The sequence below is a fragment of the Lagopus leucura genome, unplaced genomic scaffold, assembly GCF_019238085.1.
Source record: "Lagopus leucura isolate 7727_CA_CO unplaced genomic scaffold, USGS_WTPT01 Super-Scaffold_760, whole genome shotgun sequence".
Taxonomy (NCBI): domain Eukaryota; kingdom Metazoa; phylum Chordata; class Aves; order Galliformes; family Phasianidae; genus Lagopus; species Lagopus leucura.
This window is the reverse complement of record NW_024962257.1, coordinates 1,259,629-1,284,315: the sequence shown is the minus strand read 5'-3', so window position 1 is coordinate 1,284,315 and position 24,687 is coordinate 1,259,629. Positions and strand designations below refer to the sequence as shown.

The window sequence follows — 24,687 nt, the reverse complement described above, 5'->3', positions numbered from 1 at the left end:
TGTTTTAGTTACTCACACTACATCAGTATTGGCATACCAGAATAAACCTGTTTTACCTGGCAGGCAATTCTAATCAGGAAGTTCACGACCGTATCCGTATGCTGCTTATCAATCGGCTTGGAAAGAAGTGCATCAGCTCCTGGCAAGGACTGGCTGCGTCCAAACACCTGCATGTGTACAAAGCACAAAACCCATAATCAATAACACGAGGAATCTAACAACAAGCAGAATAGATTCAAAAGCTCTTCTAAAAGTACAGCCATTCATTTAGCGAGGTCCAAGTTACATGGAAAAACTAAACGGATTAGGCAGTGCAGGTTACAACCTCAGAGTCTCTGGACAAAACCCAAATTTTCCTTACAGCACTGATTGCCCCAGTGGCTGTCCTGAATCGTTTCACTTCTTGGCCAGAATCAACAGACAGTCCTCTTTTAACAGCTGATGAGGTAGAACTTGCTCCTTCTCCACTTGCACTTGGATCCATATCTGAATCTGGCTGAAATGTCAGCAAAGTGCATGTTAATAAAGAGTATTTAATGGTATAATAGTCCAACCTTTACCAGTATATTTAGAATTCCTACCTGCTGGTCTTTAATTCTTTGCAATTCCCACTTAATAACTACTTCAGCAAGATCCACTGCTAATTTTCTTTGCTCTATTGTAACACTGGGAGTGAAGCCCAGCCTCTGCATGGCACTAACCATATGCTGAACCAAGTGATGTCTGACTGGATAATAAACCTGAAAAGACAGTTTTACAATCATGTTAGCCATTAACTAATCAGATCCTACACAAAGACTACAGTGCTGAAATAAAGCTAAGCAGAATGGTAAAGCAGCTTTAATCCCAAAGTTTCCTAAATCTGTACCATATCTGAATACTGCACTTAGGAAAAGCAACTAGTGCCCTGATAACACAATTTTGGCTATAATTTTCAGTCACGACTACTGAACTCAGTAGTTATGATGTTGTTTTTCTGAAGACACTTGTTTGGTGCTCTTTCTTTAGGACAAGCGATTTGATTCTTTTGCCAATCCCTAAAGAGAGCCAAAGCTCACACTGAACACAGGCAGATATGTGAGCCATCAATTCCTAAAGCATGACATATAAGTCACATTTTGAGTTCTAACTTCAATCGCTCTAAACAAAAGGAAATCTAACAGAATGGCAAATTCAAAGTCACAGTTGTAATTAGCAGAGAAAACAAACAATGCAGGCTTAAGGAAACGATACCAGAGCACTACAGGATTCTATTTTGGCAATCAGAATCACAATAAATCCCATTCTTCCACTACATAAGGAGCAGTCTTACATCCTGTAATTTAACAAGTAAATTAGGATCTTTCTAAACTAAGCTATGCACTCCAATTTTCAAGAAATAACATACACATGACTTGCCTCATCCAGCAACTTAGACAAAAAAAAACAAAAGTCAGCCATCCTTACTGCAGCAATCCACTGCAAGCTCCACTGCTCACCTTCAAACTTCTCCACAAGTACCTTAATCAGCTCCTTAATCACACAACTGTGCTCCATATGCAAACTAATTTATTTATTTTGAAGTTTATTTTGGCTAGGAGCAGGTACAGCTTTGGCTTAAATTAAAATGACATTTCTAACACATGCACTCCGTGGGGAGATTGTTTGGCAGCTCAAAAAGCCATGCCAAGAAAGCTTTTACAAATGCCAGATACAAAAAACATTTTAGACAAGAGGGGAAGCACAAAGAACATAACCAAAAGTGAAAACACATCAGAATTTGCTACATACCACCAATAATTCTCCGTTTTAATTGAATACCGATGCAGACAGCAGATGCTTCTTGAAATTAAGCTACGTAATTTGGATTATAACATTTCCCAATCCAACTGCAGTGTACTACTTTAGTATCTATGACAGTGACTATGAGAATAATTGGTAGAAGTACCTTGAAATGTTGCACTATTAAGTGTAAAATATGTACTAGCTGGGGAACTGTATGACCCTCTTCCACAATGATTTTTCTTGTCCAGTGAGTCAGCATCTGATGGCCATCCTCCATTCGAGCAGGCACAGCTGGAGTCAGAATAGCCATTGCTTGCCTGACAATAGCACGGGCCTCCATCGCATGAGCTTTTAGAAGACTGTGAAAAACCTAACAAACAAGGCTTCTGGTTAACATTAATATTACATGTATTTACAAAAAGCGCTTATAAAACGAAGAGTATAAAATGTAACTTTGAAACAACACTTCTTTTACTTAAGCATACACTTGTGTATCCTTTATATATCACTTATCCTTCTCTCTCTCCCCACTTTCTGACTTGAAGTTTCCCCTTCACCCCCATACTCTCAGCTGACATTTCTGTCTTTCACGTGAAGAAACATTATTGAGTGTGACAGTTCAACCAGGAGGGTTTTTCACTGTCTCCTTTAACCTCTCTTTTTCACTTGTCTTCTACTTCTATCTCTATTCTGCCATCTCCAAATAAATTTGTTCCAATATTTGGCTTTGTGCTTCTGTACTTGATTTATGAGGACGAATTCAATTGTTACACGTATACTGAGTATCCAGAAGGACTGTGCACCTCCTGCTGCGCTAACAGAAAGCACACTACAGAACTTATCAACATCTCCTAAAGGTACGAAGACAAACATTGAGTCAATACCTGCAGAACTATCTTCTTATGTATGGCAAATTTTGCAATGATGTGTGCCAAAAGCAAATGTCCACTGTATTTGCATGCTGGGTCCACGCAGGCTTTGGACAGGAGGCACGGCCAAGCAAACGTCATCAGGCGCCGCAGTTTGCTGTTCCGGTTTTTGTTGTTGTCATGGATGTGATGAGGAGCATGCTCAACCAGAAGTGTGGCAAACTGCAGGAGATAAATCCTGAGAGAATCCAGCATATCCGCCTGCTTTTCTGGATCGAGTACCTGGTTGCAGGAACATCGAAAGAAAAAGAAAAGAAGGGAGGGGGGAATGCTTTAATATCTACAAAAGAAACGTTCTGCATTTTGATTTTTGAGTGTTTCCTTGTTGTTTTTAAGAAAGCTAATAATTATAATTTTTTTTTCCAATTCAAGACATACAAAACAGCCCTCTGAGGTGAGAACTTCATAGGCAAATGATCATCAGTTCAACAAAACCAAAGGGAATTACAAAGATCCTGACAGTCAATCACACAAAACTTTGCTTGCTCAAAGAGTGGAATCACAGCCATACGAGGCTCATTTCTAAATGAAGACATTGAAATCCTAAAGATACCACAAAAAACCTGAAAATTTTAGTCTAATCCTACAGGTGATTGATAGACCTCATAGCAGCTCAAAGTTCTGATGGGATGTAACTGATCATAATGCTTACTTATAAGTAGCACGAGAGTCAAACAGACTGAAATGCCAAATGAGATAAACAATGCTTTAACCCTCAAACACCCACAGAAACAGTGATCAATACCTTTGTAATAAAAACACTAGTGATGCTTTCTGGATTGTCTCCTTCTGGGTTTGGGGGTCCCAACAGCTGTTCACCTTCTCCCTTTTCAAAACTGTACAAGAAAGCAGGATTCAGGATATGCTGCAGCACCTACAGAACAAACAGAACCGTTACCCTCAAGCACTGCACCCTTTTAGTGGCAGTCAACATACAAGTAAGGTGCTATGCAAACGTGCATGTCAGAGACATTGTTACAGAAGGAGGTTGTAAGTAACAGCTTAATAAGCAGATGCATATGCTATTTTTTCCCCTCCTTTCCTTCTTCCAAGGGCAAAGATTCTTAGAAAGTGCAAACTAAATCAGTCAGCACTGAAAGCAAGATAAATTGCTGCCCCTGTTTATTATCATCTTCTTCAGGTATGATATTTTCACCTAAGTGGCTCTGCCAATTATCAAACTCATTGACATTTAAGCAAGTGAATTTTGTTGCCCTAGATCTCAAGAAGAAAATTAAACCTAAATACCAGACTACTTTGAATTAATTGCTTTAGCTACCTTGGCTTTGAGCTCATCTCCAAAGTTTGGGTCATTGAAGTCTACAAAGCGGAAGAACAAAGCCCGTTTTTGGGGAATACTGTAGTTTTTAGGAATCTCTTCTTCCATGTATTCCTTTAAGAAAGTCATATTGCAGAGAAAACGGCCTGTAAAAGCTCGAAGCAACTGGAAGAGCAGCTCTATGTCACCATAATTTCTTCTGTAAAAACACAGAAAATAAAGAGCTGTCGAGAGAAATTCCTTCTAAACCACTACGTTCATGACTTGATGAAAAAACAAACACTGGTTTTAAACAAGCAGAGAACCAAGAACAGGCACTGCTGGAGGTATGTGCTTAGAGCTAAGAGCAGTATTACGAAATATGCTAGACATTCTCTTCATTAACTGCTAAGCATTTTTAGTATCCCTGTTTGTACAGAAATGATAGGAAATAAATGCTGTTACGTACTTGCAGTAATTCAACAAGCAATATGCTAGTAGTTTAGGTTCTTTCCAATTTGTTGCAGCCATATTCTCCTTACGGTGTCTTTCCTGAAAAGCTTCACTCACCCACACACGTTTCAGCTGACTCACCAAGGAATGCTGATTTGCTAACCAACATTCATCATTCTTAACAATAATACTTATGATCTGTCAAAAGCAAAACAAGACAAATGCACAATCAGTATTCAACAGACCTGCCAGTGGAAGCAGTGAATAAAAGCAATTCTTTCAGGTAGATTAAGGGTTCTAAAACAATCCAAATTCAAACAAAACGTAATTTAGATCAATTCTGAATTTTTTTTAAAGACAGTTTACCTTGCCGTGTTTCTCTCCTGTATCACACTTAATTAAAGATAACAATAATTCATTTAAATCTCTTCTTTCCCCATTGCGACTACGAACACCTTACATTGTTACAAGTATCTTTCCATAAGCCATAGCACACACATGTGCACACACACTTGAAAGTCTCTACGTAAGAGGCCTTTTGCTAAAGAGATTTCAATTATCCAATGCAGACAAACAAACACAAATTAATACCTTGATAGCCTGAAACTGAAGGTCAAGACGCATCGTGGTCGTGCTTGGAGAACCAGGTCTGACAGTGGCCTGGGTGCCAGCAGGTAACAGGAGAGTGATGAACCGGTTTGGGTTAGCAGCCAACACATCACGGAGAGGTTTGGCATCTTTATGTTTTAAGAAGCTCTGAAGAAGGGGAAGAAAGAATTTTAACCTCACCCTTTAAAAGCAAAAATACCAAAATGCTGTCTCGCCCTTCGGCATTCTGTCTACCACTGAAGTTGCAGAGCTTTTAAGCCACATAACTCCAGTGATTATCCTATGTAATCTGAAAAGGCATAAAACCAACAGCTATGGATAAAGAAATGCAAAATAAATAATATGCACCTCGTGCTGGAATAACACCAGCCACAGGATTTTAAGGTTATACAAGGGAAAAAAAATAAGAGAAAGATCACAAATGTGATCAACCAGAAGTTTTTAAAGATTAGGGGCCCTACAGCTTACCATAAACATCCTGCTCCACTGTGGGTCATTTAAAGTGGCTTCCATCATGAAGAGCTCTACAGTCTGGGATGGATGACGCGTCAAAAACTTAATCAGCGGTTCCCTGAATGGACTGCCAGCCTGAAAAATTCACAGTGCTTAAATTGAAAACGCAGAATGCAGACTGTTTCTATTTGTCTAGTAATTGAACAGCACTCACAGAGGGGCTAATGGGAGGAGCACTTGTTTTGGCATTTATGCAGATACAAAACATTCAGAACCTCCACGATCAGGATTTTCTGATAATGTCAAAACTCTCTGATGAGAGAACAACAAACAGTGACACCTCCTGAGAGGACTGGGGAGCATTTCTCTTTATTTTTAAACGATTTTTTAGCATCCAATCTTTTCACTATGTGGAAAACACATTGCATTTTCAAATATTGCAAAGCAAAAATATCAGCAATGTTAATTTCCACTTTTACCTCAATCAACATTGCTCGTTCTGTTTTCATCACAACTTCCAGCAGAGGTTTAACCAGTGTCTGAGGGGCAGCTGGGATCAGATGAAACAGATTTATAATTGCTGAACAAATCTTCATTTCCTACAGGTAAAAAGAAGTAAGATTAAATTAATATCACCCGTCAACAGATGAACATTGTATCAAACATCCTACTGGTTTTACCTCTCTGTATTAGCAGATCCAGCAAGGGTTAATGCATATGCAATATCTATTTACCACGATGGATGGAATAAATTCTCTTGTGGAAGTTTGTCCTTCCCACTTGCAATACAAAGATTTCGTTTTCTTTGTCACAAAAGTGTCATCTTAAGGTAAGAGCTAAACTCTGTGTAACGAGAACAGGGATGAGGGCTTCCAGCGCCTCACTGCTGCTCTGCACCGCTTGGTTCATGCATCAAAAAGCCAGACCTTCCATTCTAAACTATTCCTCATATCCAGACCACAACCCCAGGTAAGACCTGAAGAACATGACAGATAGATTTCTCCTAGCACTATTCCGTGCCTTTGCAAACAGCTGGCTACTTAGCAAAAGTCTTGCCTTCCCAACAGATATTCACCCACTACATAATGAACTCTTCAGTTCAAAATAATAGTTCAAAATAATACTGTGCTTTCCTTTTATTATAATTATGTAATTTAAAGGTGAATTACATTTCAGATAACCATACTGTGGATTTTCCACCATAGGAGAAGTGAACTGGTGTTCCACACCAAGCAGTACAGAAGAGAGCCCAAAGAACCTGCTGGCAGCAGGGAGGAAGCTCTTCCTACCACACTAGGATTCCTAACAACTATTCAACATACATAAATGCAGTGGCTTGTAAGAAAATATCATTGCATATCGGTTATGGCAGCATTTACAAGTGAATGAATTCTGTAATTCCTGAATAGTCATACCACTTGTTTCCTCTTTGTCTTCCCACATAAAAGTATTCATTAACTTACATTTCCATCACTCCTCTGTCCACCTTTGTGTGTAATCACTACAACTTCCATCCATTTACGCAGGTGTTGCTATGAAAAAAGACAAGTAGTGTTATTCTTTTAATAATACCACTCCATTTTAGCAAGTGACAGCATATACCCCAAGAAAAGAAACAGAAGCAAAACTGAGGGAAACAAAGGGAAAAATGACAAGTTATTTTTATTCCCTCAGACTGAAAAGTTTATTTGAAACCGCACAGTTTGCAACTTCAAGTACTTTCAATGCATTCCAAACCAAAAAGGTTGGAATATCACCTGCAAAAGCTGCCATTTATCTGTACGTGAGTAGAGTATGTGAAATGTAGACAGGTATGTCTTGCACATCAAGATGAGAACATGTTCCTGCACTGAAGCTTGCAAGAGGGGATGCTAAGGATTGTTATTAGAAAACATCCAGGAACTTTACTTTTTAATGTAAAACCAAAGCACTATACAGTTGAAGCTGGCACCAATTTCATTTCCATGCAGAACACACAAATATGACATTCAATGCCTAAAAAAGGACCCTTGATACTCGATCAAATATTACCCCTAGCCACTGGAACTGTGCTGACTTTCAGAGATCGCTACAAGTTCTTTCCCTACCCAAGCAAAGGAAGGGTTATAAAAGTACATACATTAAAAGGCAGAAAAATCCAAAGCCATATGGACAATGATGATAGGTTTATGGCTTTATAACTATTTAAAATCATACATATGCACTTAAATATTTAAAAATACCTGGCAAAAGATTACAGACTTCCCAGAAAAACTTTAAAAATTGCAAATGAGATAAGAAGGGCAATAGCTTCCACTGCTTTGTACGTAAGGAAACACTTACACAGTTAGATTGCTAGGAAGCAAAACGTGCTCAAGGGAATACTTAATATACTGTACTGCTGGTACACTGCTTAACAAAGGAATTTGGCCAAACAGACCTTAACATAATTAGCTTCAACTCCAGTAGACAAGAACACCTCTTAACTTCTAGCTGTAATATTTCTTCAGAAATTAAGCCAAATTCTAACCATGTAGATATTTGAAGAGACTCATGTTTCCTATTAATGGTGGAACAAAAACTTTTCCTTACACTATATACATTAAGCCACTAGAGAGTTGGTCTTTGTCTTTCCTAAAACACTAATGCAAGCTAAAGGAATTTAAAAAGGAAAAATAATAATAATAATAATAAAGAAAAGCACCGCAAAAATGGGCTTACCATCATTTGGTCACAGAATTTATCATTAAAGGAGTTTGGAAAAAGCCTGGTGACCGATGTCAGCCGATTCACAACATTCAGCGTCAGGCTTCGGTAGTCTCCCAGCATCATAAGCAAAGGTCTCATGTGTGTATGAATTTGATCAACTTCTATTGTAGCCCCTTCCAAAAACTGCAGGAGAGTACAGGTTCAAAAAACAGGTGGAGCAGAGAGCTTAGTGACTTTTGTACAAGCACTTAAAGTGATTTCCACTGACTTTGTATTTTCAGAACACGTGGATACTACAAGATAATTATTACTAGTGACACATACAATGAAAAATGGATTTGGGAAGCATTTCAGTATTCCTGGTGTACAGCAGGACATTCCATAATACAATCAAGCAGGAGGTCTTAACTGCAGCTAACGATTGAAAAAAATGCCATTGTTATAAATTAAATGTAAAACTACAGACAAGCTGCTCAAAAGCTGCTTCATTAAGAAATGGCTCTGAATCTGCTAATGGAGCAAATTTCTCTGTTAAAATTCATATGTACAGTGAGAAACATAAAAGGTAAAGAAAACCCAGCTACAAGCAGCCAGATACAGTATTTTCCATTATAGTGGCACATCCTAAGGACATGGATTTATCCCAGAAAAGGTGACAGACAACCAGGAAGACAGAATCAAAAGCAACACGTTTTAATATACTAACCTTTCTCATGCATGCTTCTCCTGCCTCCTGCAGTTCATTGTTTGTCGAATTAAGTGCCTTGAAAAGTGCAGCAATGATTTTCTCTCTTGACTGAGGCAAGTAATTGCATGCAGCTAGAGCATCTGCAAATATCAAAGTAAAATTCTCTTTGTAAACTCAACCTCAAAAGAGGGAAAAAAAAACCCCAATTCTACACTTATTCTCGTCAAGTATTTTTTATTTCATCTTAAATTACAGACACGTGAAGCCCAGCATGCTTTGTCAAAAGTGACAGGCATCATAAAATAGTAAACAAAAGGAATGTCTATTAGGAGTGTTTTAAAGTGTCCCCGATGACATAATTAATCTTAAAAAAATTGGGTTAATTTCACAAAGCAAATCCTACTCACTAAGAAAGAGTGTTACTTCCCCATTATTCTCCATTAAACTGTGACCTCTAGGGAGCTGTCATCAGTCTTCAAGCTCTCTAATTGTCTACTGGTGTTGGGAAGAAGACTGCCCGCTGCTCAGAAGGGCACTTATCTATAGCCACCTTTGTTTATGAACTGTCACTTACTTAATGCAGCAATCCGAAGAGGTACAAGAGATGGAAGACTTTTGTAACAAGGCAGTTTCATTAAGGCTGCATCTTCAGCCTCGCACAAATTCAAAAGCTAGGGGAAAAAATGAAGACAGACAATCATTTTAGCACAGAATTAGGGATAACTGAGACAGTATTATCAGTTATCTTTTGAGCCTTATGTCCTCAAAGAGACACATTTATTCAAATTACAATCCTCAAATTTCACCAACAGGCAAAAATTCTACTTGAAATTAGAGTGTAAGTTTCCATAAAAACTAATGGTTAGCCAGAGGCAAGAGAGCTGTTCACAGTGCCACTGTAGTAGAGTCTGGCAACAAACTAGTGGTTTTACAGTCTGCCAGTACCTAGCAGGTCCATTTGCAAACATGCTGCTTATACAATACAGGCTGTGAAAGGACATGTCTGCAGGAATTCTTGCATCCTGCATTGCAGGAGAATACAAGGAATACTGAGGACAGGGGTAAGAGAGCAAAAGGAAACAAAGAACAAATATACACCAGTAATCTCTATCTGTAGCAATTTGAGTTCTGACAACACCATCATTACTTAAGTATATGCATTCAAATATGAAAAAATAAAATCAGAGTACCTCTGTGTAGAAAACCTTATGTTCCACAACATTTAGATCCATTGTGAACAATCGAGGCTGCAGGGTTGTACAAAATGTATTCCCCTCCATCAGTCCAATCTGGGCATTTGCAGGTTGATGCCTGAGTAAATGCTTTTTAGGAGGGACCATATCTTGGAGGACCTACCCAATGCAATTTAGAATACTGCATTAGCAGCCTATTCAAACAATCCCACAAACCCAGCCACTAAGACACCATTAGGGATGATCACTTCTTCCCACCCATTTGCCACTGGAGCTCCAGCTGTACCTCTTTAGAAATCACTAAGTGAAGAAAAGTGTTTGTCTGAAATACCTGACCTCACTGTCAGTTGGGGAAGCAACTCACTACATTCAATTATCATGTACTCTTCCTGAACAAACTTATGGCAATAGCTCCATATAATGTTATGAGGAACATACAAAAAAGAAATTCATAAACATAAGCATTTAAAACATTAAAGTACAAAAACAAGAACATTTTAAACTCTTAAAAGCATAAAAACAAAAAGAATTCATGCAGAATTTTTCCACCAACTTCCCACTCTCCTACATAAAAATCTTCAGCAAAATAAGATATTAATGAGGGGGCTACTCGGTGTGTTCCCTAAATTGCAATAATGACATTTAGAATTTTACACATTGTGGTGGCTTTTGGGGCCTTTGTACATTTACTAGCATTGCAAGAGAATGAATGCTATCAGCTTCAAGGAGTAAGTAGCAAAAAGTGATTTCAGCCAACTTTGATTTACATAATCTCTTTCTGGACTGGGAAAGGCATAGCAATATGTCTGATTTAGATAATAACAGAAAATACAGGTTCAAAATAAAATGTGCATTTGGCCTTGCCTACGTCTGATTGGCAGTAGGACACACAGCCCATAATTTCAGAAAAAAAATCAACCTGAGACACAAGCAATACAGACTAAGCAATCAGGCATGGTTCACCTCTACAGTACTACAGCCACAGTATATTTTACAGCAATGAAACACAGCGAATGAAAACATATCCTATCAAAGCAGTAACAACTTCATCCTAACACGTAAAAATGTACTCAGAAAAGCATCTTGCAAACCCAAACCGGTGAACAACCTCAGGTTTGCTTGGATGTTCAGTAAGTATTTTTGCTTACCTCCTTATGTGGCTCCATAATCACAGTGACACTTTTTCCAGTGACCTGTGCAAGTACTTGCAACGAATGCATTGCTTGTTTTCTCACAGTAGAGTTTGGAGAGGTCACTTCTCGAACGAGATCGTGTGTTACGTGATGGAAAGACTTCTCCTGTGCTGCTATGATTTCCTCTGTTTTCTCTTCATCTTTTAAAGGAGTTGCACATCTAATCAGAAGCTGTTCAAGTGTGGTCTTTGCCATAGCAACTGCTCCATTGGAAACCTAGGGTATCATAAATAATTTTTCACATTTTTAAAAATACAGAACAAAGACTGTAAATCAGCACACTCATCAACAACAAACTTTGCACTTGATGTTGATGAATCCTCTGCAAAAGGCTAAAAACACTAAGTTTAAAAACAACATTATTCACTTCCCAGCAACCTTTTCAAAGCTGTGAGCTGTGATGGAACACAACTGTGCAAACCATCTCTAAGAGCTGGAACACTTCAGCAATGGTGTTACTGTATGATTCACATCTAAGAAAAGGTCAAGCAGACAGTTTTGTGGTAATTGTAACTACATAATGCCTTCAGATAAAACCAACACCTTCAACCTAAGCACAGGAGAAAAAAACCTCACAGAGACCAAGTTACAGTGAATCACCTTCTTTCACTGATCTGAATGCAATCTGTACATTTACACTCAGAAATAAGCGAATGTAATCAAATGTAATTTCAATAACTTTGGCAAAGTGGGCAGGACAGGGCAAGGAATGATTCCTAAACTCAGGACTTGGTTTAAGTTAAAATGACTAGAATTAACTCAAAACTACTGCACTATCGATGTATTTTGAAGCTGCGTAAAACCAAGATTAGAAAAGGTTAATTTGTACAAATTGAAGAAAAAATCTAGTTTCCCCCGAACTCTGTGATATATTCACTTCTTACCTCTCCAGTTAGGTCCATCATAACAAAGAGAAGTGCCTTCAGGAAAGTCTGTTGGTTCTGGAGGACCCAAATTAGTGGAAGCCGTTCCATAAGAAATTTAATTGACACTACACCTCCTAGTTTTGCATACCAAGCTTGTTCGTAACAGCAAGCACATAAACGTTCCACAATGTAGGAAAACAAGGGAAGCTGACAAGCCTGCAAACAAAGAATTCTATCAGTTTGTTTTCTCAGCTCATTGGTAGCCTCTGGTGTCTCAGAGGCAGAACTGAACTGGCTGAATGTAGATCATATAGATAAAAATTGAAATATATATTACCCTTTCTTTTGAACCCAAGATAATGCTTGCAACATCAAAAATCACTGCTAGGGCCACCTCTCCTATTTTGCAGAGCTCCTTCTCCTCATAAGCCATGCAGATTGCTATGGCATCAATAAGCACCAAGGGATCCATGCCTTTCGACCCATTTTCTTCACTGTGAAACATGGCTGTGCTAGGCTGGCTTCCAACCTGATAGCACTGCAGCAGAAAAGGACCTGCAAATGGTATGGGGGGGAAGGGGAAGAAGAAGATCAAATAATGGATATTTCAATATGAATAGTCTTTCAATTAGATTACTATTCCTATGACTAAGGGATGGCAAAAACAGTGAGCGCTGTGCCAATTTGCATATAAATGGATTATAAGGCATTCTTCGCTTACAAGAAAAAAGATTGTATCTACTTCAATATTTTCTTCCACTTACTAGCCTATGCACTGCAGAGGTCTCCTAAGAATATTTAATTAAAATGAAGAATCTTAAGAAATTCAGGTTACATTAATGTAACAATGAAGTAATACGCTCATACTATGTCTTTTCCCCAACTGTCACACAGTCAAACTCCAAACAAGAAGTGTACTTCATAGGCAGGTTTACTTGGTTCCTCTGATAGGACCCCAGAACTGCAAGTGGAAACAACCACATTAAAAACCACTTGCAAAAATAACTGCATGTGCCAAGTTACACAAATGCGCTGGAAACATCAACGATTCCAAACCCTATTTAATTCGTTTGCTTCAGTATTTTGAAAACATTATTAGGAGGCAATTTTGAAAACCTGCTCAATTATTTTTCCCTGCTCAGCAGAATTGGGCCGCAACGCCAGACCAACATAACCACCCAAAGGCCACCACAACATCCAGACTCACTTCAAAGTGAGCACCACAAGACAACCAAACGTCTCCCCGCCCCGCAGCCCCGCAGCCCCGCAGCCCCGCAGCCCCGCAGCCCCTGCCCTGCGCTCACCGCACTGCTGGGCCACGGCCACCATGGTGTAATGGCGGATCAGGCTGGCTACGAAAGGCAGAGCGCTGGGCCGCAGGTCTTTGATCACAGCTGACATGAACGCCCCTGTCAGCGCCTGCTCAAACGTTTTACGGGCCGGAGTATCCTGAGCTTTGTACCGATGGGAAATAATGACGCTGGGGATGGACTTCTCGGTGAAGCTGGAAGAGAAAATTCAGTTCACCATCATCCTGAAGTGCGGTGTCAGCAGCTCAGCCGCAAACATCATCGAGTACCTGATTTACAGTTTGCTCTTTGTATCAAACTCCTTCTCCACCTCCAGTTTTCCCCTCATTTTGAGAGATCTAGATCGCTTCACTCAGTTGGCATCAATTTTGCCAACCACTGGTCTCACATGATGGACAGCTCAATTTCATCACAAACATTTCAAGCCAGCGGTTCAGAAGAAGCCACGTATATTACAAGTGAGAGGTATACAGGCATCACATCACAACTCAATTACAGAATGTCACTTTCAATATTTTGACATTTTCCCTTTTTTAAAATGACATTTGATTTTAATCTTTCAAGATTGAAATATTTTGTAACAAATCTTCACCCCAATAAAGCCTATTCACTGCAAAGCTACGTGTGCGTCAAGTCTAACAAGTCCAAATTATACAAGTACTATGCTCCTTAGCAACTCAGCCAGCACACACTTTGTAGTGAAAGCTGCCTAAAAGCAAAAAGTCATTAAGTACCAACAACTAAGATTTTTAAAGCTGTAAAATAGTTCAATAAAAACCCTCAGCTGCTCTATGACAAAGTATTCCAAAACCATCACATACACAAATATGAAGAATACATTGTCTCTACATAAGGTTAGACACTATAAATTTTACATACGCATTTATGCTTAAAGAATTGTCATACTTGGGATGTGCCAGAAGTTGGTATAATGCATGTTTGTTATCATCCAGGCTCATCATAGCTACTAAGAAACACTTGATTACTTCCCAAGCTTGCCTCCGATAATACGGTTCTGTGTTAGCACTCTTCAAACAGTCCAGAGCAGTTTCAATTGCCTACAAAGGAGAGGTTACAGGTCAGATACATACATGTACTGGAAAACCTGGTTTGAATGAAACCTGGCAGGATAGGAAGATGTCAGCAATTACAGTATTTATACACATTCAACTCATCAGTTTGAGTACAGAGGAGAAATCAGTAAAGCCATGTGCATTAAAAAAAAAAAAAACACAACTGTTCTTCCAAGCTGTATTTAAGCCTGCTGGCTGTATGGAGCCAAAGAGAGGCAGCTGCCTGTACAGAAATCCAATTACTGCTTCAGATCACACCTACTTGTGGAGCTGTTATTGAAAATCACAGAAAATGTATCAAAAACCCCACAAACCAAATTAACTTAAAATCCAGCTCAATTCTCTGATCCCAAATTACAGTCACAGATTAGATTGCTGTAATTAGTGAGAACAAAGCATCTGTATGACACTGAGATTGTCAGATGAAAACCACTGCAAGTACAAAGTATTTCTGCAAGTATTAGAAAAACTATACCCAGCCTACAGACAACAAAGGAAGCCAAATCATTAAAGTCATTAGGATAATCACTGAAAAACATCTATGATAAGCTTTTGGTACACTTCACAAAGAAAACAGGAAGATTTTAGAGCAGAATCCTACTCCTAATCTAACCAACACACAAAAAGGTAAGTAGGGAGGAAAAATGCACAGGAAAGATTTGTCAGTTCAGCTCTAGGCTAAAGCTCTGTAGAAGCAGAACAGCATCTTTACATTTATTATTTGGAGTGATGATATAAAACAGTTTAAAGGAGACAAAAAGAAAAAAAAAAAAAAAAGACTGGCAAACTTCTGGCTCAAGTCCTTACCTTTTCCATAGGGAGCTGAATAGATGCTTTACAGTCCGAAAATTCTATTGTGATGCTGGGTCCCTGAATTTCTGTGACCACATATTGTAGTTTCTGTGACTCCTTTAACATCTTCCTGTTACTCCCACCAAACTTACCAAGGACACGATAAGCCACGTGAGAAATGCTGTCTGCAGGATTGCGCAGCGTACGCCACAGAGCCTGCAAGCAGTTCAAATAGAACAAGGTCAGACCAGGCTCACTTCAAAATTTTTCAACTTACAGTGCAATAAAATGCGACAGAAACCACTTATTCATGTATCTGATATTTGGTCCTGCATATCTTCCAGAAGAAAAAAAACACTTTCCAGATGGATTGAAAGCAGTTTGTTGAAAACAGGTGAACTGATTTATAAGGAGATTGTCCTATGCACAGTTTTAGATTTGATTGCTGTGGTCGATCACAAAATCTTTGCCCCAATGAAATGCAATGTCATACTTATGGCTAATGTTAGATAGATGACATTATGAATTCAATAAGAAAAATTAAGAACCAACATGGGCCAAGTGAAATATCCTCAGAGCTAGCTTCTAAATCTAAAAAGAAAATGAAGTACATACTATATTTACAGGCAAAAGGATACGCTAGCACTATTAGAGCAAACAGACACACTTATAACATCGCTCCAAATTTCAGCCACAGTATAAATACAATCATCTCTGAACATATGGAGATTGCATACAGTTGTCAATCACAGCATGCTGAAGGTAACTAGGTAACTAATCTTACCAGATCTTCATCATTTTCTATTCCAACTCATCTTAGGTAGCAGCATTCTTCCTACAGAGTCCCACGCCTTAATTTTAACTTCTTACCAGGAGGTATTGAAGAAAAGATTCATTCACTTTTAAATGTTTCACTTTTCAGTTGCACAACACCAAATAGTGCTTCGCATACAAATCAGACAGCTATGCTTCCCATGACAGCTTTTTCCAGTTCTCACAATCAGAGTTCCACTAACATTCTAACATGTAGTGAATTGACGACCTCCTGTGGTTTAATGGGAAAAAATGTGGTTTACCTGCATAAGCTCAGCTCGAACCGGCTGAATGTGATCGTACAGAAAGTCTGGCTGCAAGTTATCCACGCACAGCTCAAGTGTTCTTAAGCCTTGGCTAACCAGGGTCTGAGATCCATTGAGAGCTGACACCAAGGGATCCATGAGCATCGGCAGGTATGGCAGCAGTGAGCTCAGACGGACCGGCACAGTGAGGCACAGCTCCACAAACAAGTCTTTCATGTGTTGTTTATGAAGGCCGCTTTGCAACATATTAAGTCCTGAAAATCATGGATAAATTACACGTTCAAAAGAAAAAAAACAACAGTCCACAATTCAATGTTCAGAAGTCACTGTTTCCTAAGCTCAAAATAACCTGACATTTTCAAGTACGGCAAGCTTATTTATCTCTAAGCAGTGTATTTAGACAACATAACACCATCATAAAGACAAATTTCATCTCAGGACTCTACACAGTGAATGCTTTGTAAGTACATGTACATACGAGAAGATCTGTGTGTGCACTAGAACTGAATATCAAATAAGTGTCAAAATAAAGCAGCATTTGAATAGAGTGGATGAAAGCAAAAAGACAGCCTGATCCAAGCCTCAACTTCACTTCAATATAAATTTGAAATCTTCTTGTTTCTAAAATATGCGGGCTCCTGAAAATAAATATTAACACATAACATGTTTATGTGAATGCCCATCCACTCTTCCATACAGACAAAATATGTGCCCCAACTCTCTCCCCCCCACCCAGCAAAAGATTTCATATATTCCACAACCTTAGCTAGCAGCTCTACACTGTCACATATTTTACATAACGATTTAAATGTAAGAGAAATATTTGCTAACTACAATAGCAGGTTCCCCCTGCAGATGTAGGGGAAACCACAGATTTTGCTTTCCCAAAGTCGTTCAGATTAGCTTCTCCGTAGGTTTAAGTAGTTCTCCCCATTCCCTTGGTCATATCCAGCATTTCTGGAAGACGGCCTTCACAAGCACATAAGCTCATTTAATCAAGACTCATTCATTTTCCTATTTCTTGCTAGAAACACAACCCCCACGTACATTTCTCGCACAGCAGCAAGTGCACACAACACACCCACAACTACAGAAGAGCCAGAGCCTCTCAGCAGTGCTCTTTCCTCAGAAGCAGTGACAGCCTGGCAACCTTGCTCCTCCTGCCACCCCACAGCTCAAAACAACAAGCAAACAAAAACCAAGAGCCCCACAACAGAAAGCAGGAAACAAGCAGCAGCAGTTGTGAAGCAGCCAGAACTATGGAGCCTGAAGCAGCTGACAGAAAATGAAAATAAGCCACGTCCAAGTTATTTAATCAACTGCTAAGCTCAAAACCAGCAGCTACGTTTGGTTTCGTGTCGTTTTTTTCTTTTAAATTACACAACATAACTTTATGAGTACTATGTACATAAAAAGATCAGAAACTGGGAGGGGGAATAAAGGTATTGTTCTACCTTGCAGTAAGTTTGGTAACAGCGGCAAGAATTCTTGATATAACAGATCATGACTGCCTCCTCCAATAGATCTGAACAGTGCTCTGAGCAGCAGGAAATAGTTATAGGGCTCTTTGGCAGTCTGTGCAAGTTCCATAGAGCTGTTCACAATCTTGTGTAAATGTGGCTATAAGAAAATAAAGCTTTAAGATTAATAAATCATCAATTTTATCATCTCTGCAGTGTAAGACTTTACATGAGACAACTTCTTCTGATCAAAACCCTTCGGTTTCTCTGAGTACTCTGATACCATCCTAATTTTATACTGCTACTGAGGAAGTGTGACCAAGAACACATAGCATTCATCAATTAATTAAATACTGCTTTCACATTAGCCAAACAAGCAAGTCTGCTTGCTACTCCAAGCACAATCTGTATTAAAACAGAAACCCACAAATCAAACACTACGAAACACATTTGCTCTAGAGCTCCTAAGGATGGGTAGCAGAAATGCCAGCAGCGTCAGAATGACAACAGAAGATATTTCACCATATTAGTTTAATGCAGATCTAACTTCATCATTAATTCTTATTTTTTGGTGAATGCAGTAGTATTACTTTAAAAACTAACTTTTATAAAGGAAAGAAACAGTTCCAGAACGAGAACAGTGAGGGTCAGCAGCCTCACGGACCAGAGGACTTCAACAGTGCCAGGAATCATTAACAACAGTTGAGAAATACAGGGATCCTGCCCGAGCAGGTACAAACAGTGACACAGTTCTGGATTTAATTCACATCTAAAAGTGCTCCACATTGTTACACAAACACTGCAGAGAGCCTTCATCGTTCAATTTAATTGTCTACCCAAGGCCCACATCATCAATCCTGCTGAAACAAAAATGTAACAGAAGCGTGAAACTGTGAAGGCAGTAAATCACATCCCTCAAATGGGACCTCCAGCTTATAAAATCCAAATGACCTTGACTCTGATGGTAGAAGAATTAAACCAAAATTATATGAATATTGCCTCATCCTCCTTAGGAACACTGCTTCATATTAATTTTCCAAAGAATCAGGAAAAACAGTCATCCCTACTCTGCTCCGCCCTGAAAATACTGAACTAATCCTGCAATAACAAATCATTAAGCAGAGAAACCATTTTTATATAGTTGCCTCTATCAGGAACTGTATTTATTTTAAGGTAGGGAAAGGGAAATTGAGATAAATGTTGAGAGAAGGAGCAGTGTTTGACCAACGTTTTAAAGTTTTTCTGTTATATAGGCAGCTGTTTCTCACAGCTTTAAGAAAGCTTCAAGCTCAGAACACATTATTTCTAATCTTATTAAGAGAAATAATTATGTTGAACATAAAACAAGTTTTTTTGAACAAGCAACATGTTGTTAATAGAAAGGTAGAATTCCTCAATGCAGACTTTGGCAACATCCCAAAACTTTTTAACTCAAGAGGTCCGTGTCACCAAACATGATGGGAATTAACCAGTCACTACCACACAGAAGTGACAGTCTAAGCAAAATCCCCACGTTAATAAGGCAAAGACAAAAAAAGCACGAGATATGTAACTGTCCTGACCATAAAGTTATGAAGTAGGTGCTAATCCCAACCAGGCTACTTGCATCTCAGCCATTCAGATTCAGAATTAGCACACCACTGCAGTGCCAAACATTCACAGAAACTGCCTCATAAATAAAGCAGTAACGGATTGCTTGCTTGAACCATGGTGCTAACAGTGGTTCAAAGATGAAAAGACTATCAAATGATATAGAGAGTAAAGCTGAGTTTCTTCAAACATCTGAAGAATACATTAAGAGTGAAAACAGATTTATTTATTTTTTTAAATCGAAATGACCTTTACCTTCAGCATTTGTTCATTTTCAGCAGCAAACAACGAGACAGAGCCAAAGACCAACTTGAACAGCTTGAGATACAGATTGGAGAGTTCCACATTAGAGCCCATCTCCGGCAGTCGGTCCAGAAGATACTCCACCAAAATTGTTGCAAAGAGGGCAGAGGTGGTAGGATTTGCCAAGAAGGAGTTGGCAACTATCTACAAAAGGAAACCACAGAGGAATTAATGCTGCTGCAATGAAAGGAACAGAGGGATTCATACACTACCAACTAAAAAATACGACCAGATTCTGCTTCTCCACCCCAACTTCCCTGCTGTGCACACAATTCATGTTATCCTCGATGGAAAAGAACCATGCATATAATTTAGATTTAAATTTTAGATGTGTGCTGCAGAAACGGTGTTCTGCTAAGCGCTAGATCAGAATGCTGACACAACAATCTCACTCAGAAACAGGAATTCCAGAACGTTTAATACTTCTTGGAATAAAAGTACCAGCTTGAGGTGCTCATGTTTGTATTTCATGACTTAACCTGGAAAGTTTTTGAAAACCCATCTTTGCAGTGTCTTTTTATAAAACGTTTCAATTCTTTCATGCTAATTTCAACATTATTACTTAATAATTCCTCTTCAGCCTCAGGTACTCTAAGGCAGGAGGCATTTTCTACAGGCTGGTTATTATCAACTGGAGAAGAAAAACAACAACAAACGTGATACCTGAAGAGCATAGTTTTTTGAGATTCTTTCCACCATATAAGGAACAGTAGTTTGAAAGATCTCTTTAAAAGTCAATGGGTTCATCATTGTGAATACACCAGCAAAATGCTCCAGAACTTCCTTTTCCTCTTTCATTCGGACTGTCTGACAGTTGGCTACTCGAACGTACGTCTGTCCATTTCCTGCTATTTGAACCTATGGCAATTGAGAAAATGAATCAATCAGTTACAGAACTGTAGCAACTTGTCCCTGCTATTCCTAAAGAAGGACTTGAGTAAAACTCATGTTATACAAGTTTCACATGCAATTCCCATACAACTAGAAGTCACAAAAGCCAACACTGACAATAAATATATGAAGATGGAGTGTGAAGATCACAGACTTCAAAATCACAGTGAGGAGTGCAAAAAAAACAACAGCAGATATCACTCTGCATTTGTAAAGCTACTGGATTCTAAATCATGTACGTTTACATTTCAGCAACACTTTCTGTAACTTCTAAAGATAAACACGTGCCAAGGGAATGATTCAGCTGGTAACTAAACTTAAAAAAATCTCTTTGGAGAAGAAATCTAATCTACCACACAAAAAAGATTTTTAGTCTGACCTGCCAGCCTAAATATAGCCAATAATAACTGTTATGAAAATAATCTGCTTCTTGCAAGTGATAAGTACTCTGAAATTCAAACAATTTCCCACTAGACATGGCCCAGAAATGAAAGGTTTCATGAAAATATACTACAAGTATGAACTGTATTTTAGCTGACAAACAACTATTAAGCGATCTAACACAGAAACTGCATAAAATAGACATGGCATGGGGTCAGAGTGCATACCTGATAAATATCCAAAGCTTGCATTGCATATTTTACCAGTTTTATATAGATTTGAGTCTCTTTAGGTTGCAACTGCTTATTGGGAATGAACTGTGCCTCTGAAAGGAGACAAAAAAATACAGCAACAGTTACATATTAAAAATACTATTTGTTTGTTTTTGGCTAGAGTTTTAATTGCAGAATTTTAGAAGTCAAGAGCAACTAAACATTATGCAGCATTACCACCAGGAGCTTTGCATGACGTTATGCCCCACGTGATTGTCTTCACACCACAGACCAAAGTTTTCACTAAGCTTCGGCAGTCTGTGACCTGAAAAGTCTGTTTGTCTTCTTTTTCTTTTTCCCCCTGCTTTTCAAACACAGGTACGGGCGCAGGGGCCACCGGAGTGGCCGGGGCAGGAGATGGAACAGGAACAGGTGCTGCATTTGCTGCTGTTGGCACTCCAGGCAATGCAGCCTCGGCTGCTCCGAGCTCAGACTGTGGTTTGCATTTTTTAAAAATCCCTGAAAGCTGATATCGTGCTATGGTGTGAAACTTCAGAACAAACACCTGTGGGGACGGGGAAGAGAGGACACAGAAGAGCAGAGTGGAGAGGGGAAGAGAAAAAAAGGAAAGTAAGTTCCTGCTTCAGAATTAAAGATGATTCTAAATCTCTAATTCTAATCCTTCAGCTTAACATACTTAGACCAATAAGATTTACAACTGTATTTCTGGAATGGCTCAAATAACTGCAAACATATCTGAGTGTACTACAAAGTGTTAACACACTGTTTAGGTATATCCTCATTTCTGAAGAAAGGAGGGAGTAAGATGTGATTGGTAATATTCTACAAAATATTAAGTAGGCTATTCAATACATTATCAAGAATTTTAAACACGTCAGTACCTCCAACATTCTCATGAGAATATCTCTACCATTTCCATTTTCCTGCTCACTTTTAGACCGGATACAGTCTACCAAATTTAGCAGGAGCTTGCAGGACATTGTCTGGATGCTGCTAGGCAGCGACTCATCATCAATGTTCTTGGCAAATAACTGGACAGCAAGGGAGAGATCGTTGAGAGGTAAATGCTGCCGGACGTGATGCACCAGGTCTGCCAGTGTACTGTATGCCAGGGGCCTGCCAGGAAAAACAAGAAACAAACAAAACACATTGAGGACTATTATAACAGCTGCTAATTGGACTCGACCAATAATCACCGCCTGGATCTATTTTCAAGATTCTCAATTACAATTTTCTGTTTTTATATGCAAACACATTGTTTTGAGGTCTTTTCTATTACACAAGAGCATTAAAATCTGTATCATACCAAAGAAGCATTAATCCATCCCACAAGGCCAATATTAGAACTACTTGGATCTTTATTCACCCGCTGCTGAACATCCTCTGCACACGACTTCATCTCCATAACAATTCAGATGTTTCACGTCATGGGAAGCAGTGCTGGTAAGCTTTTTCACAATTAATCCTTGATTACTCATGATCTCATGAAAATGAGCTATATAAAGATTCAAAACTCTATACAGACGTTGTGATAAATATTAGCAAACCCTGAAAGAAAGCCACGGCAGGCACTCAGGAAGACATTCCAACCTTTCTGCCATACCTCAGTGTCTCTCGGGCAGTATATCCAGAGCCAATTAATATAGATTCATCAAACAGTTTGTCCATGCATGGAATAAATTCTATAATTAAAAAAAAAAAGAAAGAATATGAAAACTAAATATAATGAGTAGCAAAGAAAGAGTTAAAATAAATTTGTTAAGCATTAAGTAACTCATTGTACATACTGAAACGAAAGTTTGACAATAAAATTTACTCCTGAAACGTGTAAACTTTCAATCAAACTCTTACAGCTCTATTGGCACTTGCTCCTTCAGTAACTTTACAGAACACTCAAAGCAACCCTAGGGGTACAACGAGAACAGCTACAGCTGGAAAAAGTGGTTCCATTGATCTCAACTTCACAGAACTTTTTAGAAGCAACTGATGAGTTACTGCCCATGAAAACGCTGCTTTGTGTCATCATGCAAGCTCTATCCCAAAATGTGAGACAGAATATATGGAACTTGGGATACTGAAGAGCTATCAGTAACAAACTCAAATGAAAAAGCAAGGTCAAAGAAGCTTTTTTTTCTTTTCTTTCTAAATATAGAATTCAAGAAGGTCACTGAACGATTAGTTCACTCCACCCTAAGGGCAGATAATGGCAATGACAGGAAGGGCTGAATGATCCCACTTCTATAACACAAAGTGCAGTAAAAAGCAGAACCTCAAGTACAGAGAGGCACCCAAAAAGAACAGAACTGAAAGCAAAGTTCACTTCCCAAAGTAATGAGAATTATGTAATAGCCCACACCAAAAGGTACACAAATGTACCTCCTAAATACACAGAAATAGTTGAAATCTTTTCAATGCACAGATACACTATAAAAAAGCAGTACATACGGCTCCTCAAGTCTGTTGTTAAAATGTGCTTAGCAGCAATCAGAAGCTCCTTCCGGAGGTGTGCTGTTTCTGCTGGACAATTGGAGAGCAATTGCAACATTCCTTTCACCATTTGCTGAGAATATTTAGCCACTAATTCCTATAAAAATAATGAAAATACAATCATTATTATACTCTACTTTAAAATTCTTCTCACATCTCCAATACAACATTGAATTAAAATTCAGTGACTTTTCTCCAGGAAGTCTGCTTGTAAAAATAAAATGCAGTAGCCATTCCATACATGCTTTTATTTTGCATTCACATCAGAACACTTCTGAAAGGATAACCAAGTATAGCTCTACAGATGGCCAGGTTTACTACCCAATTGTTCTTCTCTCCAACCCTTGAAGCACAGCAGTCACACAGGTGGCTTTCCCAACACATGAGAGATCTGTTGTATTTAACAGCAGTGAAGTAACAAAAATGCAGCCTACCTGGTAAATTCTTATGATGTAAGCCAAAAAAGACAAGGTTTTAATTTGAGCAGCGATAAAATCAGCATACAGTTCTTTGTTATAAAGTTTATGTTGCCTGAAATCAAATTGAACAGTGGTTATTCTTCTCCCCCTTCTTAATACCTTTGGTCAGAAAATTCATGGCAGTATCAAATTACATCACCTTAAACTGAAGTTCTTGCTCCATAAGAAAATAAATTCATGATGGGAGAGCCCACTTACCCAACATTTTATGCTTCAAGTAGAAATGCACAACCCTGAAGCAACCACACAATTTTCAACCCCCCGCAGAACACCAAGCTAATACACAGGCACCAAACAGCTGCCTCTCTTCCCCTAGCTGGGGCCATTTTTCTCCAAGCAGTATTCCTTCCCAAAGCCTTACACGTCTTTCAAGTCTCAACCACTTATGCAGATCATCTGAGCAGACAGGGAAAGACAGAGATAGTAATCTTGCTGCACTGCTCTGCACCATTGTTGCTCCTTAGAAACATCTCTCTGAATCAGGCAAAACAGTGCCCACATCTGCTACACCACAT

At 38.8% G+C, this 24,687-nt stretch overlaps 1 protein-coding gene across 4 annotated transcripts in view; it reads right to left on the bottom strand.

Moving 5' to 3' along the window:
* Window positions 1-24,687, bottom strand: part of LOC122176031 (transformation/transcription domain associated protein) — a 74,065-nt gene that overhangs the window by 41,953 nt on the left and 7,425 nt on the right. For 2 of the 4 annotated variants that reach the window (XM_042864204.1, XM_042864206.1), the window contains exons 11-42: window positions 24,128-24,224; window positions 23,652-23,790; window positions 22,810-22,888; window positions 22,088-22,322; window positions 21,423-21,750; window positions 21,201-21,298; window positions 20,365-20,559; window positions 19,654-19,845; window positions 17,803-17,968; window positions 16,346-16,602; window positions 15,285-15,485; window positions 14,284-14,462; window positions 13,399-13,598; window positions 12,432-12,649; window positions 12,113-12,310; window positions 11,184-11,444; window positions 10,033-10,194; window positions 9,417-9,513; window positions 8,861-8,982; window positions 8,167-8,337; window positions 6,930-6,998; window positions 5,946-6,065; window positions 5,482-5,601; window positions 4,996-5,160; window positions 4,421-4,602; window positions 3,973-4,171; window positions 3,439-3,567; window positions 2,649-2,915; window positions 1,928-2,134; window positions 582-740; window positions 362-496; window positions 57-167 (exon numbers count right to left, since the gene is read on the bottom strand). In XM_042864204.1, coding sequence (XP_042720138.1) covers window positions 57-167; window positions 362-496; window positions 582-740; window positions 1,928-2,134; window positions 2,649-2,915; window positions 3,439-3,567; window positions 3,973-4,171; window positions 4,421-4,602; window positions 4,996-5,160; window positions 5,482-5,601; window positions 5,946-6,065; window positions 6,930-6,998; window positions 8,167-8,337; window positions 8,861-8,982; window positions 9,417-9,513; window positions 10,033-10,194; window positions 11,184-11,444; window positions 12,113-12,310; window positions 12,432-12,649; window positions 13,399-13,598; window positions 14,284-14,462; window positions 15,285-15,485; window positions 16,346-16,602; window positions 17,803-17,968; window positions 19,654-19,845; window positions 20,365-20,559; window positions 21,201-21,298; window positions 21,423-21,750; window positions 22,088-22,322; window positions 22,810-22,888; window positions 23,652-23,790; window positions 24,128-24,224 — 5,458 coding nt within the window. The remainder of the gene's footprint in view (window positions 1-56; window positions 168-361; window positions 497-581; window positions 741-1,927; window positions 2,135-2,648; window positions 2,916-3,438; window positions 3,568-3,972; window positions 4,172-4,420; window positions 4,603-4,995; window positions 5,161-5,481; window positions 5,602-5,945; window positions 6,066-6,929; window positions 6,999-8,166; window positions 8,338-8,860; window positions 8,983-9,416; window positions 9,514-10,032; window positions 10,195-11,183; window positions 11,445-12,112; window positions 12,311-12,431; window positions 12,650-13,398; window positions 13,599-14,283; window positions 14,463-15,284; window positions 15,486-16,345; window positions 16,603-17,802; window positions 17,969-19,653; window positions 19,846-20,364; window positions 20,560-21,200; window positions 21,299-21,422; window positions 21,751-22,087; window positions 22,323-22,809; window positions 22,889-23,651; window positions 23,791-24,127; window positions 24,225-24,687) is intronic. The other 2 variants (XM_042864205.1, XM_042864207.1) reach the window with 1 other exon arrangement.